Source organism: Pseudoliparis swirei, chromosome 12 (assembly GCF_029220125.1).
Source record: "Pseudoliparis swirei isolate HS2019 ecotype Mariana Trench chromosome 12, NWPU_hadal_v1, whole genome shotgun sequence".
NCBI lineage: Eukaryota > Metazoa > Chordata > Actinopteri > Perciformes > Liparidae > Pseudoliparis > Pseudoliparis swirei.
In genome coordinates, this window is record NC_079399.1 from 17,736,072 (window position 1) to 17,751,032 (window position 14,961).

A 14,961-nucleotide genomic window follows, 5' to 3' on the forward strand; every position below is an offset into this window, starting at 1 on the left:
TCATCTCAAGAGAAATCGGCCTGAAGGGACGGATATCTCCCTCAGCATTGTTGCAGCGTCTTTGTGAGAACAAGCCACACAACACAGAACGTGATATGCATGTTTCTTTATTTCATAAAGAGAAATGGTGTCTAGACAAAAGAGTCATTTATATAACACTAGCAATTGAAATGAATGAAAATGGGGTTTGCACAATACCGTATTTACAATGGTTATTAAGTCATTTTAATCAATTAGGGTCATTTAGCATTTAAAAATTCTAAAGGTAAGAACTCTTAGTAGAGAATAAGCAAATAACAGCTATTTCAAATTGACAATATTAACACAAAACATTTCATCTAGAAAAATGAAAGGGAAAAAAACCGACAACTTGAACTACAAGCTTTTAAGAGCTATTACATTAAAAGTTGATGCACCAAAATCTACTAATACAATAATCCATATAATCTGTGTAAAAAGCATTTAGAAAAAACACCTGATGCAGTTTGCTGATACAGTCATTGACCAGTTATGAGAGGTATGAAGGATTTCACAGGTAGATAAGTGTGAGAAAGTCCGCACTGGTGACTCAGGGATGGGGGGGGGAGGGGCCCGGGCCCCTGCATCCACTCACTTCACTTGAATGTGAACTATATGGCCTCTGCAAGTTCTAAGGCAAATATCGGAGCTGCACTTGTATCCATGTAATGCTGACCCATCCCAGAAGCTTGTCTGTCTCTTTACACAACAACCGAGAACCAGTCCAATTGAACCGAGCGATTTTTACATGGCAAAAAACCCAAAATGTATCAAACATGACACCCATTTGTAAACATTTTCCTTGTTTTTTTTTTCTTCGTGTTTTTTTCCAAAAGTTTACTCAAGATCTCAGGCTGTGCATTCAACCAGGACACCAAATTCATTTTTTTTTTTTTCAATACAGTTGAGCAATCTGTGAGAAAGGCATGTTTTTGTTCATATTATTTCATAGAACAACCTTTGGAGTTGAAAAGCCAGTGTTTGTTTCAGAGAAGAAGCAGCAACAAAACAAAACAAAAGTTGACATAAACAAACCACACAAAGAAAAAAGAAAGGTACAAGCATTTACTAATAGCAGCTGCAATCTACTGTAATGGCCATAACCAAAAGAAAGCACCTGGAGGATAAAGTTTGAGGTGTTCATGCTTATTATTACTGGAACTTCATTTTAAAGCTGCACAAATCAATATATGAATGGATGTGTGATGTGTGTTGCCCTTAGCTACGAACCAGCAGAAAGAAATAACGCCGCTTCCCTTCAGTTCAGCAGCGCTTTTTTGCCTCTATTAGTTCAATTTGTTTTCCCACCGGCATCGATATTTTTTTTCTCAGGAGTTGGTGGAGACCAAAGCAGAGCTACAAGATGAGGGGACATCAAATGAACGGTAATGTTGCCCCGTGTGAAACTGGACAACCCTTTGCTGAGTTGTCAGCCATTAAAGCTTAATACCGTGATACTATGTCAATGTTGTGTTTACAGCGTGGCCACACAAAAAAAATCAATTAATGCAGCTTTAAATAATACTAACAAATCACTTTTTTGAAAAGGATTATTTGCTTGACTCAAAACAAAATAAATCTGCTCAAGTGTTATACCAACAGGTCAGTTCACCTTAAATTATTACAAAAAAACACATAAACTTGTTTTTAACTTGTAGTTGTATCTAGCCATGCATATGGGTTTGGTCTGATTAACCAAGGTTTTACCTACGGTCTTTAAAAAAAATACTGATGACAGCAATGTGATTATCCAGACTCACAGGATGCTATGTGGCATCTCCTCACGATGAGGCCCACAAAGGAAATTCCTCCCCCATGAGAGCAATATCCCAAAAATTCTGCATCTAAATAAAATCCAAACCCAAACATGACTAGATACCACAAAACCTAAGTAAGAATCGTATGTTAACTTTTTCTTGAACACTTGAACTTGACCCCTTTAGCAACTAGCGGAGGTGTAAATGGACGCTTGTTACTACACTTTGAGCAACAACTAAAAAGTCGGTGTTGGAGCACGAGAGCAAGACTCGGGGAGCGTAGAGGTCTGGATGGAAAGCTTTTCTTTAGGAGCCCGGGTTTATCCTGTCGTCATAACTCGAAGAGGAGATCCCAGGGGTTTTGTTAATTGAATTATCAACATTCCACAGGCATGAAAGACATTCATCTATATGCAAAAACAAGAACGTGGTCATTGTGGTATTTATCGTTACATGAAGAAAAAAAAGCACGCGAGTCGAAAAGTTAGTTGCATAACGTTTGCAGAAAAAAAAGAAGCTCCTGTGATGTTGATGGTTCCACTTTAGTTTAGTGGCAACTACTGCTGTATGACTGTATGTGTGTGTGTGTGTGTGTGCATGTACGGGTTTCTGTACCGGTCGTTTGAGAATTTAAAGACAGGTTTATAGAATACACTGACTCTGTTCGGCTGCATAACAGAAACAGTCTCACACGAGACATCAAATTTGAAACGACATCTAAAAATGTACATAATTTAAAGTCAGGGGGAGAACATTTCCAAAACATTTCGTCCACACTTCTAAAGCCCCAACCCCAGATTTATTTGGCCGATAAAAATAGCTTCTTTCAACAACAAAAAATTCAATAAAATTCTTTTAGCTTATGAATAATATTCATTCTCCGTGCAATAATTCGCACGTCGATATATCATTTTTTAAACCTTTGCAGTTGTTACTCTTACATATTACGAGGGGAGATTTTTATTAGCTTTCGCCCCACGAATTGAACAACAGTGTACAAAAAGACGGCCATCTTTGTTTCCCCTTTCAAATCTCGACAAAGGCAGACCAGACCCCCTCCTTCTGCTCTTACCTTTCACAATAAAAGCCCTAGACATATACTCAAATTAGTATTATTTGCTACGCCCCGCGTGTGTTTGATAAAAGTGAAGCACGGCGAGGACGGTGAACTTCAGAATCACGTCGCCCTTCTTTCCAGAAAGAGGGAGGAGATGGCGCCGATGTACAATAAGCTAGCGGAACGACGGCTAGCCAACGGGGTTAGCCACACTAGCGTCAGTTCTCGATTAAGCTAGCGGGGCGGTCGCCATTTTTGATTGGGGCTTTAAAAAAAAAAAAAACGAAAGAAAGATGAAAAGAGCAATGAATAAAGCTTCACATTCCAATTGGTTCCAACCAGTTTGTGCTAGAAGCGTACGGTGCGGCGAGGGTTGAGATGATTCAGCCCGTCTTGGCCATTTTATACATAGAAATTCGACAAAATAAAAATATCATTTTGAAAAGCTCCCGGAGGGGAACGTTAGCTATAGACAAACTAACTAGGCCCACGGCTGTAGGCGGCATGCATGTCACAAAGGAGGATGCTTAAAAAAAACCGAATGCACGGGACAAGACGTGTTTCTAATCTTGACATGATTGTTGCTCAACCACTGGGACGACACACACAAACGACATCCGAGTTAGCTTCTTCACTTCCCGAGGAGAGTGCGAGAATGCTCTCCCAAACTGAACATTATAGCTTCTTTTGACGTTTTTCGGCTTTCAGACGAGGTTTCTTCACAAAAGACCTTGAATTTGTGTAATTATTATGATTATATTAACGAGACGTTTCCTCTCTAAGTGCTCCAGTCTGAGACTTTTTCAAAGGGGTCCGACACAAAAGGACCAAGACCACCCCCCCCCCCCCGTTGAAGTGCTTAATGGCTCTGAGCGCTCAGGTTCAGAAACAAAGTGCCTGATTTGAGTCAATAAATTTTCATTGCGGATGAAATTCGAAAAAGCATCCGTCACCTATTTTTTAAATTTGTTGCCGTCTATCTAACGGCAACACCGCAGCATGTCTGTCGAGAGTGTAAACACGAATAGCGTCTTCAAATACTGACGGGAAAAAAGAGGATTCCTCCAAACGACACTGTTTTTTTTCTTCACATTTTAAAAGAGGAATCTCGAATGTCTAACTTTTAAACATGCATGGAGCTCCAGAATTGTGTCTGTGTGTGCTGCACGTGTGTGTCTGCATGTGTATCGAGCCGATTTCCTGAGTAGAAGAACGCTCACCTTGGTGGGTTGGGCGTTCGGTAGGCAGGACAGGAAACAGGAAACAGCAAAACATTTTCCCTCAGGAAAAATAAAATAAAAGGTGCTTGATATAACCCCGTGTGACAAAAAAAAGAGAAGAAACAAAAGAAACATCTACGCTTCTATCTGTACAAAACCACTGTTACAGTCATCATGCTCCATACTATGTACATTTCTGCCAAACAAGCACTAGAAAGTCACCGGTACAACATCTAAATACAATGGTATTGCTGATGAGTGGAAAATAAAAAAATTGCTATTTAACCGCCTGCAAAAAAAAAAAAACCTTTTTCCTTTCAATTCAGTGCTGAGGAAGGCAAAGGAGGAATGTTTTCAGGTTACAGCCTGTACAAAGTTTTTCCGCACGGAAACACAAATGCGTGGAAACATTTTTTGTTTGTTGTTGTTGTTGTTTTTTTGCATATGAACATTTTACCGTCTGGCTGCGTCTCGACTTCCCCGTGTGAGCAGAAGCCGTGTTCTCATTTGTCATGAGTTACGTTGAACATTCAGAAGATTTCTTCCTTTCCATCTTCTTCTTTTTTTTGTTTCGTTGTTGTTGTTTTTTTCCTGAGTTTGAATTGCTGTGACGTAAAAGGGCCACTGAGATATCGCGAGAGTAGAACCGAGAGAGAGTAAAGAGAGAGAAAGAGGTAGAGAAGATCGTTAGAGAAGAAAAAAAAGTGTGTGAACACAAATAATAAAAGAGAAAAGGCAGGAACAGAGATACTGTCGGTCCATACGAGAGACCCAAGAGCTGCTGTTTAGGTCCGATGAGGTTTCACTGTGAGTTGTGACTCCGCCGTGGCGAGTTTAGCACCATTGTACGTGTTTTGGTGAGAAGTTCCCACTCCGTCATGCTCAGAGGAGAGAATACCTGGAGAACAGTATTGCTGCTGTTAAGACAACTTTAGTGTCGACCGGTCAAAAACAAACAAAAAAAAACAAAAATACAAACAAAGCTTGTTTTTCAGTGAAGAGACCCCGCAGAGAGAGAGAGAGGGGTTTGTCAGAGTACAATTAAATAATAACAAAACAATTCAGAAATACAACGACTCAAAGAACCAGCGCTACTTAGTCCGTCCTTGGCTGCTCGTCAGTTGTACATTTGTCAGTCATTTCCTGGCAAAAATCCACCGTCACCGCCTGGTTGGACTTCCCTCCGGGCAGCTCCGACTTTGCGTACACGCCGGCGTCCATGTCCGCGTCCTCCGCCCCGTTCCTGACGGCCGAGTCGGGTTCGCTCTCCGAGGGCCCGTCGGGCGACCCGTGGAGGCTGAGCTCCGGCGTGGCTGAGGCCGAGCGGCCGGTGAGGTCGATGCTGCTGCTGGTGTTGTCGGCGCCGTTGTTTTTGCTGGCGGGGGCGGGCTTGGGCAGCACGGGGCAGTAGTGGTTCAGGGACTGGACCTGCTCGGGGCTCAGCTGGACGTCCCGGCACACCTCCTGCGACAGGCAGGAGAAGTTCTCCCACAGCTCGCCCATGCACGCCTTCAGCTGGTTCCTCTCCGTCAGCAGTTTCTCCTTCTCACACACCTGCGCACAACAATGCAAAAATCACAATAATGTTTTTTAAGTCTGCCCATGCAGTATTTTTTCTATAATTTACTTTAATTCACTTGTATTTTCTAAAACTGTCACTGTATCCAGACAGTAGTGCACGAGGCAGATCACCTGTGAACAGATTAGCCTCCTTTAGCTCCTCGGGGCATTTGCAAAATTCCGAAGACAAACAACCAGTTTAGAGGGAGTTTCTAAAAAGTCTCTTAACCTAAAAAAAAAGGACGAATGTTGTTGTTCTTGGGCCAAAAAATTAAAATTAAACCAACATTAGGATTATTTTATCATTGGTCGTCCGCGAGACAGACAGGATGTTGTTGCAGTTCCTACGTTCTGCCAGCAGAGGTCGACAAAGCCCACGTTCTTACAGGCGTCCATGTTTGTGCAGAACAAAGACTGTATCTTATCACTTTCATCGGAAGCACATAACAGAGGGATTATCTAAAGGGTAACATCGGTACTTTGACTTGATTTTTGTGTCTAAGTGACTAATGGGCTACGGCATTTTTTAGAAATTGGTATAAGCAGCTAAACGGACTGCTATGAAAGCGCTCTGGGTAGTTCCTCGCCTCGCTCTTAAAGTTCTTGTTTTGTGACACCGGCACGCTCAGATTGTTACGAAGTGTCTGACAACAATCTGTAAAAGAGCCAATATAGAAATAAAACCTTTCTTTTGTTTTTTACTGGATTAATCCGGTTTGCGTTTCATTGCATCGTCGTTTCCTTTTGCCTTTTGCTCCAGGTCGACTCACCAGTTTCCGGATCTCGCACTCCAGGTTCATGATGCAGTCGAGCTTCCTCTTGCGGCAGCGCTGCGCCGCGATGCGGTTCTTGCTCCGCCGCCTTACGTCGTGGATGAACTCGAGCTGCTCCGAGGTCAGTTTGTGCATTTTCACCAACATTTGGAAGTCGTTCCGTGGAAGATTCGTGATTTGATCGACGGGGAAAGGCAGCTTCACCTGCGGGGAAAACAAACCAGACATCATGTCAAGACATTTAGTCGTCGAGCATTACTTAAGGTGGACGGTACGTGTGGATTTAAATCATACTTAGTTCATCTTTCTTTTTGTATGGAGGGCTAAATAATCCATTTATACTTTTAAAATTAAATTAGGCCTGCATGACATATCGCTTCAGCATCGAGATTGAAGTGCACAAGTGCAATGCAACGTCCCCGGACGTATGATGTGCCCCGCCCACTCCTCCTCTCTACCTCCATCTGCCTCATGGAGGTCTGGATCGAGGTCCATGCCGACTACCAACTATTCATACACTCTGTCATACTCATTAAATGTGTTGTAACTCTGTAATGATTCCTTCTGGTCACATGACATCTCTTGCTTCCGTCCATCCTGGAGAGGGATCCTCCTCTGTTGCTCTCCTGAAGGTTTCCTCCCTTTTTTTTTTTCCTGTGAAAGGTTTTTCTTCTATTTTTTGGGAGTTTTTCCTGATCCGATGTGAGGTCAAAGGTCAGGGATGTCGTCTGTGTACAGATTGTAAAGCCCTCTGAGGCAAATTTGTAATGTGTGATAATGGGCTATATAAAATAAACTGAATTGAATTGAACGATGTCTGGTATGAACACGGATCTCATCATCCGTGGCTAATCTACAGGAGAAGTCTGTCAGGAAATCATTTTATCAGATTTGAGGCTCTGCACGAAACGTCAGCTGTCTGGAAAATATGTTACCAAAAACATGTACGACTCGTCATCTTGTGAATATTCATATCAATATGGTGAATGGTAAAGGGTTGTGCTTTTCTCGTCTTCCGACCGCTTTGCCACCACATGTCATCATTTACCCGTTCACACATCTTCATACACTGATGGCAGGAGGTGCCACCTCTCACATTCAGTACTCTATCTAACCAGTCACACCCGTTCAGGAGCAGCCTGGAGGAGCCATTTGGGGGTTCAGTGTCGTCACGGGTTAGCGGGTCGAACCGCGACCCGGCTCGACCATGATAGCTTCCTTAAATTAAATTAAGGACGGATTATTGAGCTCAATAGGAAAAGTAAAAAGTCGAACACATGATTACGTGGGAAGACAAGACGACGCAAAATCAGTTTAGCGATTGTGACAGGATTGTAGCCGTCACCAGTAGGTTCCCCCCCCTAAGCACCAAGGAAATGCGCAACCAGAGTGTTACGAGCTGAGACACTTAGGAAGTAGGACCCAATTGCACGACCCGGGAGACAGAGATAAAGTATTTGTAAGTACTTTATTTTTCGGTTCTGCAGTGAACAAAATGAAAGCGCTCACGTAGTGAGGGATCAAAAACTTTTCAAGAGCACAACATAACCCGACCTGATCATGGCAAAAGACCAGACGAACTGACAAGGAACACTGGGAGACAGGGGAATTTAAGCACATGGTAACAAGACACAGGTGGGACCAATCAGGGCGGGCTGACACTGATGAGCATAGGAGACAGGTGTGATGACAGGTGAAAACAATCAGGAAGCCTGGAATGAGAGAAAGCGAACATAAATGACATGAACCTCTCTAGCATATCTGTCGGTGCACAACAGTACCCTCTAGGGCCAACTCCTGATGGCCCAGGCTGATTGTAAAAGTCGTGGATAAGAGTCTTGTCTCGATAAATGAAGCAGCTATCCAGCTTCTAGCCTCAGGACCGTAACCCTTCCAGTCTACCAGGAATTGCTTGCCCTCCCTATTACGGACCTCCAGTAGCTTACGGACCTTGTAAACGTCACCCCTTCAAAGAACTGGGGCGGTGGAGGGGCTTGAGGCGGGAACAAGTGTGCTCTCACACCGGCTTGATTCTACTAACGTGAAACGTTGGGTGCACTCTCAAGGTCCTGGGAGTTGCAAGCGTCGACGCCGGGTTGATGACTCTGGACACTGGAAACGGACCCACAAATCTCGGAGCCAGTTTCTTTGAGGCGACATGGAGTGGTAAGTCTTTGGTAGAGAGCCAAACCTTTTGGCCTGGACTGTAGGAGGGAGCGACCCTGCGATGAACGTCCGCAACAGCCTTCATCCGAGCTGAACTGGAGAAGAGACTGGCGAGCACCAGCCCAAACTCTGCGACAACGTCTGATCATGGCATGTGCCGATGGAACCATCACCTCTTCCTCGTTGTTAGGGAAAAGTGGAGGCTGGAAACCATTGACACAATGGAATGGAGAGAGACCTGTGGCCGCCGTCGGAAGGGTATTGTGGGCAACCTCGACCCATGTGAGGTGGTCACCCAGGTGGTCTGGTTCGGGAGACGAGACAACGAGCGTAGTCTCTAGTTCTTGGTTCAGACGCTCCGACTGTCCATTTGACTGAGGGTGATATCCTGATGACAGGCTGACGGTGGCACCTATGAGTCGACAAAACTCTTTCCAGAAGGCGGAAATGAATTGTGGACCCCTGTCGGAAACAATGTCATTAGGGAATCCATGGATCCTGAATACGTGATTCATCATGACCTCTGCGGTGACTTTGGCAGAGGAAGCTTGGTCAATGGGATGAAGTGAGCCATCTTTGAAAATCGATCAACCACTGTTAGAACCGTAGTCTTGCCTCTGGATGAGGGAAATCCTGTCACAAAATCCATCGAAATGTGTGACCAAGGACGATGGGGAATCGGCAGCGGCTGGAGCAAGCCCATCTTAACTTGAGATGAGGTCTTATTACACGCACACACCGGACAAGCCGCTACATACTCGGCCACATTTTTCTTCATGGAGGGCCACCAGAAACGTTGTTGAATCCTGAACATTGTTCTTGCTACTCCCGGATGGCACGAAAGCACAGATGAGTGAGCCCAGTGGATGACCTTGGAGTGAAGAGCCTCAGGAACAAACAGCAGATTGTTGGGACACTCGCTAGGCGCTGGATTCATGACATTTGCCTCTTTAACGTCTGACTCCACTTGCCAGGAAAAGGCTCCGATCACCCGGTTAAGTGGAAGGATGGTCTTGGGCTCTACCGCAAGTGGTTCGGGATCGTAAAGACGAGACAAAGCATCGGGTTTTGATTCTGAGACCCGGGACGAAAAGAGAGTGTGAAGTTGAATCTACTAAAGAAAAGTGTCCACCTGGCCTGACGGGAGTTGAGACGCTTAGCCTTTCTTATATATTCTAGATTCTTGTGATCTGTCCAGACTAAAACGGTTGCTCTGCACCCTCTAGCCAGTGTCTCCATTCCTCGAGGGCAGCTTTTACAGCTAACAATTCCTTGTTTCCCACGTCATAATTCCGCTCTGCCGTTGTCAACTTCCGCGACAGGTAAGCACATGGATGCATCTTGTTGTCTTCTGCAGAACGTTGAGACAGTACTCCTCCAATTCCCTCATTGGAAGCATCCACCTCTACCATAAACTGGCGCTGGGGATCTGGAATGGTGAGTATGGGAGCTGATGTGAATCTATCTCTGAGAAGTTTGAAAGCAAGATCCGCCTGGGGAGTCCACTTGAAGGGAACCTTAGGAGAAGTCAGAACATGCAGAGGAGCAGCAACAGAACTGAAATTCCTAATAAACTTCCTATAGAAGTTAGCAAATCCTAGGAACTGCTGAACCTTTTCCTGGTGTCTGGTGTGGGCCACTGGGATACTGCACTGACTTTCGCAGGATCCATTTGGATATGATTAGGTGAGACTATGTATCCTAAGAAAGACACCTCTTCTGTGTGGAACTCGCACTTCTCTGCCTTGACATATAGCTGATTATCCAGTAGTTTCTGCAAAACTTGGCGGACATGGTTAACATGAGATTTAGCGTCTGGGGAGAAAATCAGTATGTCATCCAGATACACAAACACTGAAATATTCAAGAATTCCGCAAAACCTCATTCACAAAAGCTTGAAAAACAGCGGTGCATTGCACAGTCCAAAAGGCATTACCAAGTACTCATAGTGACCATTCTGAGTGTTGAATCCAGTCTTCCACTCATCCCTTGTTTTATTCTAACCAAGTGATATGCATTTCTTAAATCCAACTTGGTGAATATCTTGGCCGTTGAAGCAGTTCAAAAGCAGATGACATGAGTGGCAGAGGATAGCGGTTCTTCACCGTAATGTCATTTAGTGGACTGTAGTCTATGCAAGGTCTCAGAGACCCGTCTTTCTTTCCCACAAAAAAGAATCCCGCTCCGGCTGGAGACGATGAAGGACGGATAATCCCTGATTTGAGTGAAGAGGAGATGTATTCATCCATTGCTGTTCTCTCAGGTCTCGAAATCGAGTAAAGTCTCCCTTGGGAATGGGGGCTCGGTAAGAGATCAATGGGACAGTCAAAATCTCGGTGAGGAGGTAGCGACAAGGCTTTAGACTTGTTAAACGCTTCTTTTAAATCATGGTAACAGGAAGGTACCTTGTGTAGATCAGGATAGTCAGGGTGATCTATAATGATCCTACTAGAGTCTGTTGGTGCATTAACAGGTTGCGAAGTTTACACCTGCCCTTACAATCCTCTCCCCAGTCTATAACTTTCCTGAAGGCCAGTCTATGTGAGGATTGTGGATCTTCAGCCAAGGAAACCCCAAAATAATCGGGTGCTGAGTCGACTCAAAAATATGAAATTGCATGCTCGGTATGGTCCTTATTTATAGTAATCCGTATGGGCTCAGTGCAATGGGTAACTATGAACAACAAGCGGCCGTCTAAGGCACTGGCACTAACAGGATGAGATAGCGGGACAGTTTTTATTTTTAGCTGTTTGACTAGGCCCCAGTCTATAAGGCTTTCGTCAGCCCCTGAGTCTATTAACACACCCTGGTCAATGGTCTGATTGTTAATACAAATGTCTACCTGAGTAACAGGTCGAGGAGGAAGTCTGCGGAAACTTGCTCACCAGCGCCTCCTTTTGACTGGTGAGCACGATCTTTCCCGGGCATGAAGCGAGTTGATGACCCGGCTGGCCGCAGTAGAAACAGCAACCCTCCCGTAGACGGCGCTGCCTCTCCTCCAGAGAAAGCCTGGTTCTTCCAAGCTGCATGGGTTCACCGGAGTCATTCGGAAGTGTAGTCCTCTGATGGTCCGGTAACATGAGCTGGAAATCCTCCGCTGGCGGCGCGACCCTCCGAGGCGAATTCTGGAAGCTGGGAATAACATCTCGGTTGCGTCGACGCTCCTCTCTCTTTCGAAGACGGTTATCGATCCGGATGGCCACAGCGATGAGGGATTCCAGATCCCGGGTGTCTCCAGTGGAGCCAGCTGGTCCTTTATCGGTTCCGAAGTCCTGTCATGAAGGCGTCACGAAGAGCCGGAACATTCCATCCGCTGTCCGCTGCTGCTGTACGAAACTCGATGGCATAATCAACCACCTGACGGTTGAGCTGACGATTTGAAACAGTCTTCTGCTGGCCACCGTAGCAGGCGATGAGTGGTCAAAATGCGCCTCATAGTCTCTATGAAATCGGCCAATGAGTAACATAGTTCGGTGTCTCTAGACCATTCTGCAGTAGCCCAGGCTGCAGCTCTTCCCGTTAAATGAGACACAATAAACGCCACTTTACCATGCTCAGATAAAAAAGCTGCTGGGTTGTGTTGAAAATGCAGATCACACTGTACCAGAAAGGCTCTGCAATTCGAAGAGTCTCCGGAAAATCTCTCCGGAAGAGCCAGCCGTAACGGGAGGAAACAGCCTGACCTGGGTCGTCAGCTGGAGTATTGACAGGCAAATTCTCAGCTGTGGATGACGTCACCAGAGGAGCAGTCTGTTGATGAGTGAAAAAATTATTCATTTGGGCAACCAGTTGTTGCATCTGTGTAGATAATTCTTCCTGAACCCCGGCCTGGCGTCCTCTCAGCTCTTGTATTTCCCGGCTGACTTTGTCCAGTTTTTCCTCGTGATGAAAAATCGTCACGCCCTGTACCGACAGAGCGGCGTGAAGCGTTCTTGGGTCGGCTGGGTCCATAATGTGGTCAGTTCGTTCTGTTACGAGCTCAGACACTTAGGAAGTAGGACCCAATTGCACGACCCGGGAGACAGAGATAAAGTATTTGTAAGTACTTTATTTTTCGGTTCTGCAGTGAACAAAATGAAAGCGCTCACGTAGTGAGGGATCAAAAACTTTTCAAGAGCACAACATAACCCGACCTGATCATGGCAAAAGACCAGACGAACTGACAAGGAACACTGGGAGACAGGGGAATTTAAGCACATGGTAACAAGACACAGGTGGGACCAATCAGGGGCGGGGCTGACACTGATGAGCATAGGAGACAGGTGTGATGACAGGTGAAAACAATCAGGAAGCCTGGAATGAGAGAAAGCGAACATAAATGACATGAACCTCTCTAGCATATCTGTCGGTGCACAACACAGAGGGATATTTGGAAATGAGTTTTATTACGTTCGGACCGCAGCCTGTGTCTCTGCTCACTGCCCTCCTCTTCAGTCCGTCCAGCTCCTTTAAAGAGAAAGCCTCGCAGATACACAAACACAGATTGTCATCAGCTGGACCGATTACCCATCAGTCCAGCTAATGACAATCAGACACCGTTCCCTGAACCACCCCCCCGCTCCACCCACTCTGCAGTCAAGCCTCAACACACCCCGCTGCCACAGCGATTTTAGAATGTTTCAAAATGTTCTGGGTTGTTCTGGCTGGTCAGAACCACAGGGTGCTCCGGAGAGGGAAGGAGATGTCAGACAAACATCTGTCCGTCAGCTGGAGAAGAAGTAAAGAATCTGCGCGGGTTTAAAACCATTGGATCGGCTCTTTTGTTTTTAATTTGAGTTTATGAGCTCACAATTTGAAGACAACATAACGCCCCATCTGCCAGCCGCCTTCACACTGTGCACCCGGTGGTTTGCTCGGTTGCGTTTAATGCGCAGACAGAGTACAAAGGATTTCTAACATTCTTTTTATCTGCTTAAAATCCAGGACACGTTGTATTTCTGCAGGTTTATGTAACTAGAATGAACTGAAACAAAACATCATTACTACATATCACGAGCTGCCGGTTTAGTTTTTTTCTCTTTTTCAAAGAATGTTGCCTGTTTGATATGATAACGCTACAGATTTGGCCCAAATTCATTTTCCAATATAATAAAGTAATAATCAAGGGAATTTGGATATCTCTCAGAATCGCTCCATAAATCAGAAAATACTCTCTACAGCCAATACCATTTTGCGAAGTTTTTTAAGGATTAAATGTTTTATAAATCAGGCTATGAATGATATATGAACACATCGCTGTGTAGATAACCTTCAACAATATAGATAGGAATTAAATTGCAATATTTGGTGTGTGTGATTGCTGCTGGAGAGGAAGATTCTGGCTCCAAAAGCCCAATATTTGAGTAAATTCCACACATTTCAACGAATAGATATAATCATGAAACCTACCTACATTAAGATAATGTTTTTAAAAAATTGTTTCCTGAAATGCTATGTTAAATGCAAATTAGGCATTTTCTAATGAGAAAATCTACAAATGCAAATAGAGAAAGTAGAAAAATTAACACTTAAATGTGTATTTTCCGATGCTTTTCTCTCTGAAAGAAGACAATAGCCCCAAATCTCTAATGATCAGAGCGTGACAAACTGTCCCGGCGGCGTCTCGCCTGGATGAACGTCTCCTTTGTGAGTTAACGGGGTAGATTAATGAAGGGCCGCGGCTCATTTTGGCAGGCGCGTAGAGGAGAACGTCCAAGGTGAGTCAAAGCATCGCCGCGCAGGCTTCCTGCGAGGCAGCCGCAGCTTCCGGCCACAAGGTGTCAAGAGAGCGCCGGCTTCGAGGGACTAGCAGGCCTCGGTATGAGCCTTCTCTCTCTCTCTCGCCTTACATTTCACACGGAGCGCACATTCCCAAGCAGAGGGGGAAAGGCGATCCAAGAAAAGAGTCCCCTCTCCATCTGTCCCTAAGCAGCTGGAAAGGTGCCAGTGTGACAGATTGCAGGGGAGATGGAGATGGAGGGGGAGGGGGAGGGGGGCAGTGACTCGTCAACCTGATCCGATTCAGTGTCAGGTGAGTTCTGGGGGCATGATGAATATCTACGCTGGCAACTAGCGGAGTCCTTCGCGGTGGCTGCAGAACAAAAGGATCAGCGGGAAGCGAACACAGCAGTGAATTTGGTAAACACCCCCCCCCCCCCTATAACCCCAAAAAAAGACACCGCGTCAAAGTGTTTATTCCCAGTTCGAAGAGCAACAACGACTCGGGCCTCCCTCCCTCAGGTGATGGCAAACCTTGTGATGAGCACATCACAGGCAGATCCACCCCAGCGGTATCAGCGTGCACCAGGGATCCTTCAGCTGTAGGCGGCGAGTGAAGCCGGTGGAGGCACAACAAAGGGCCAGAGAGGAAGACAGCCGGGGAGAGCTGGCAGAGAGGAGAGGAGCTGCCCCCCCCCTCCCCCCCACCCCC

The 14,961-nt window shown here is 45.4% G+C and overlaps 1 protein-coding gene across 1 annotated transcript in view; it reads right to left on the bottom strand.

Moving 5' to 3' along the window:
* Positions 1 to 5,005: 5,005 nt before the first annotated feature.
* bach2b (BTB and CNC homology 1, basic leucine zipper transcription factor 2b) overlaps positions 5,006 to 14,961 on the bottom strand; it is a 93,357-nt gene continuing 83,401 nt past the window's right edge. Inside the window, exons 4-5 of the mRNA XM_056427915.1 lie at positions 6,383 to 6,589; positions 5,006 to 5,606 (exon numbers count right to left, since the gene is read on the bottom strand). Coding sequence (XP_056283890.1) covers positions 5,148 to 5,606; positions 6,383 to 6,589 — 666 coding nt within the window. The 3' untranslated portion in view covers positions 5,006 to 5,147. The remainder of the gene's footprint in view (positions 5,607 to 6,382; positions 6,590 to 14,961) is intronic.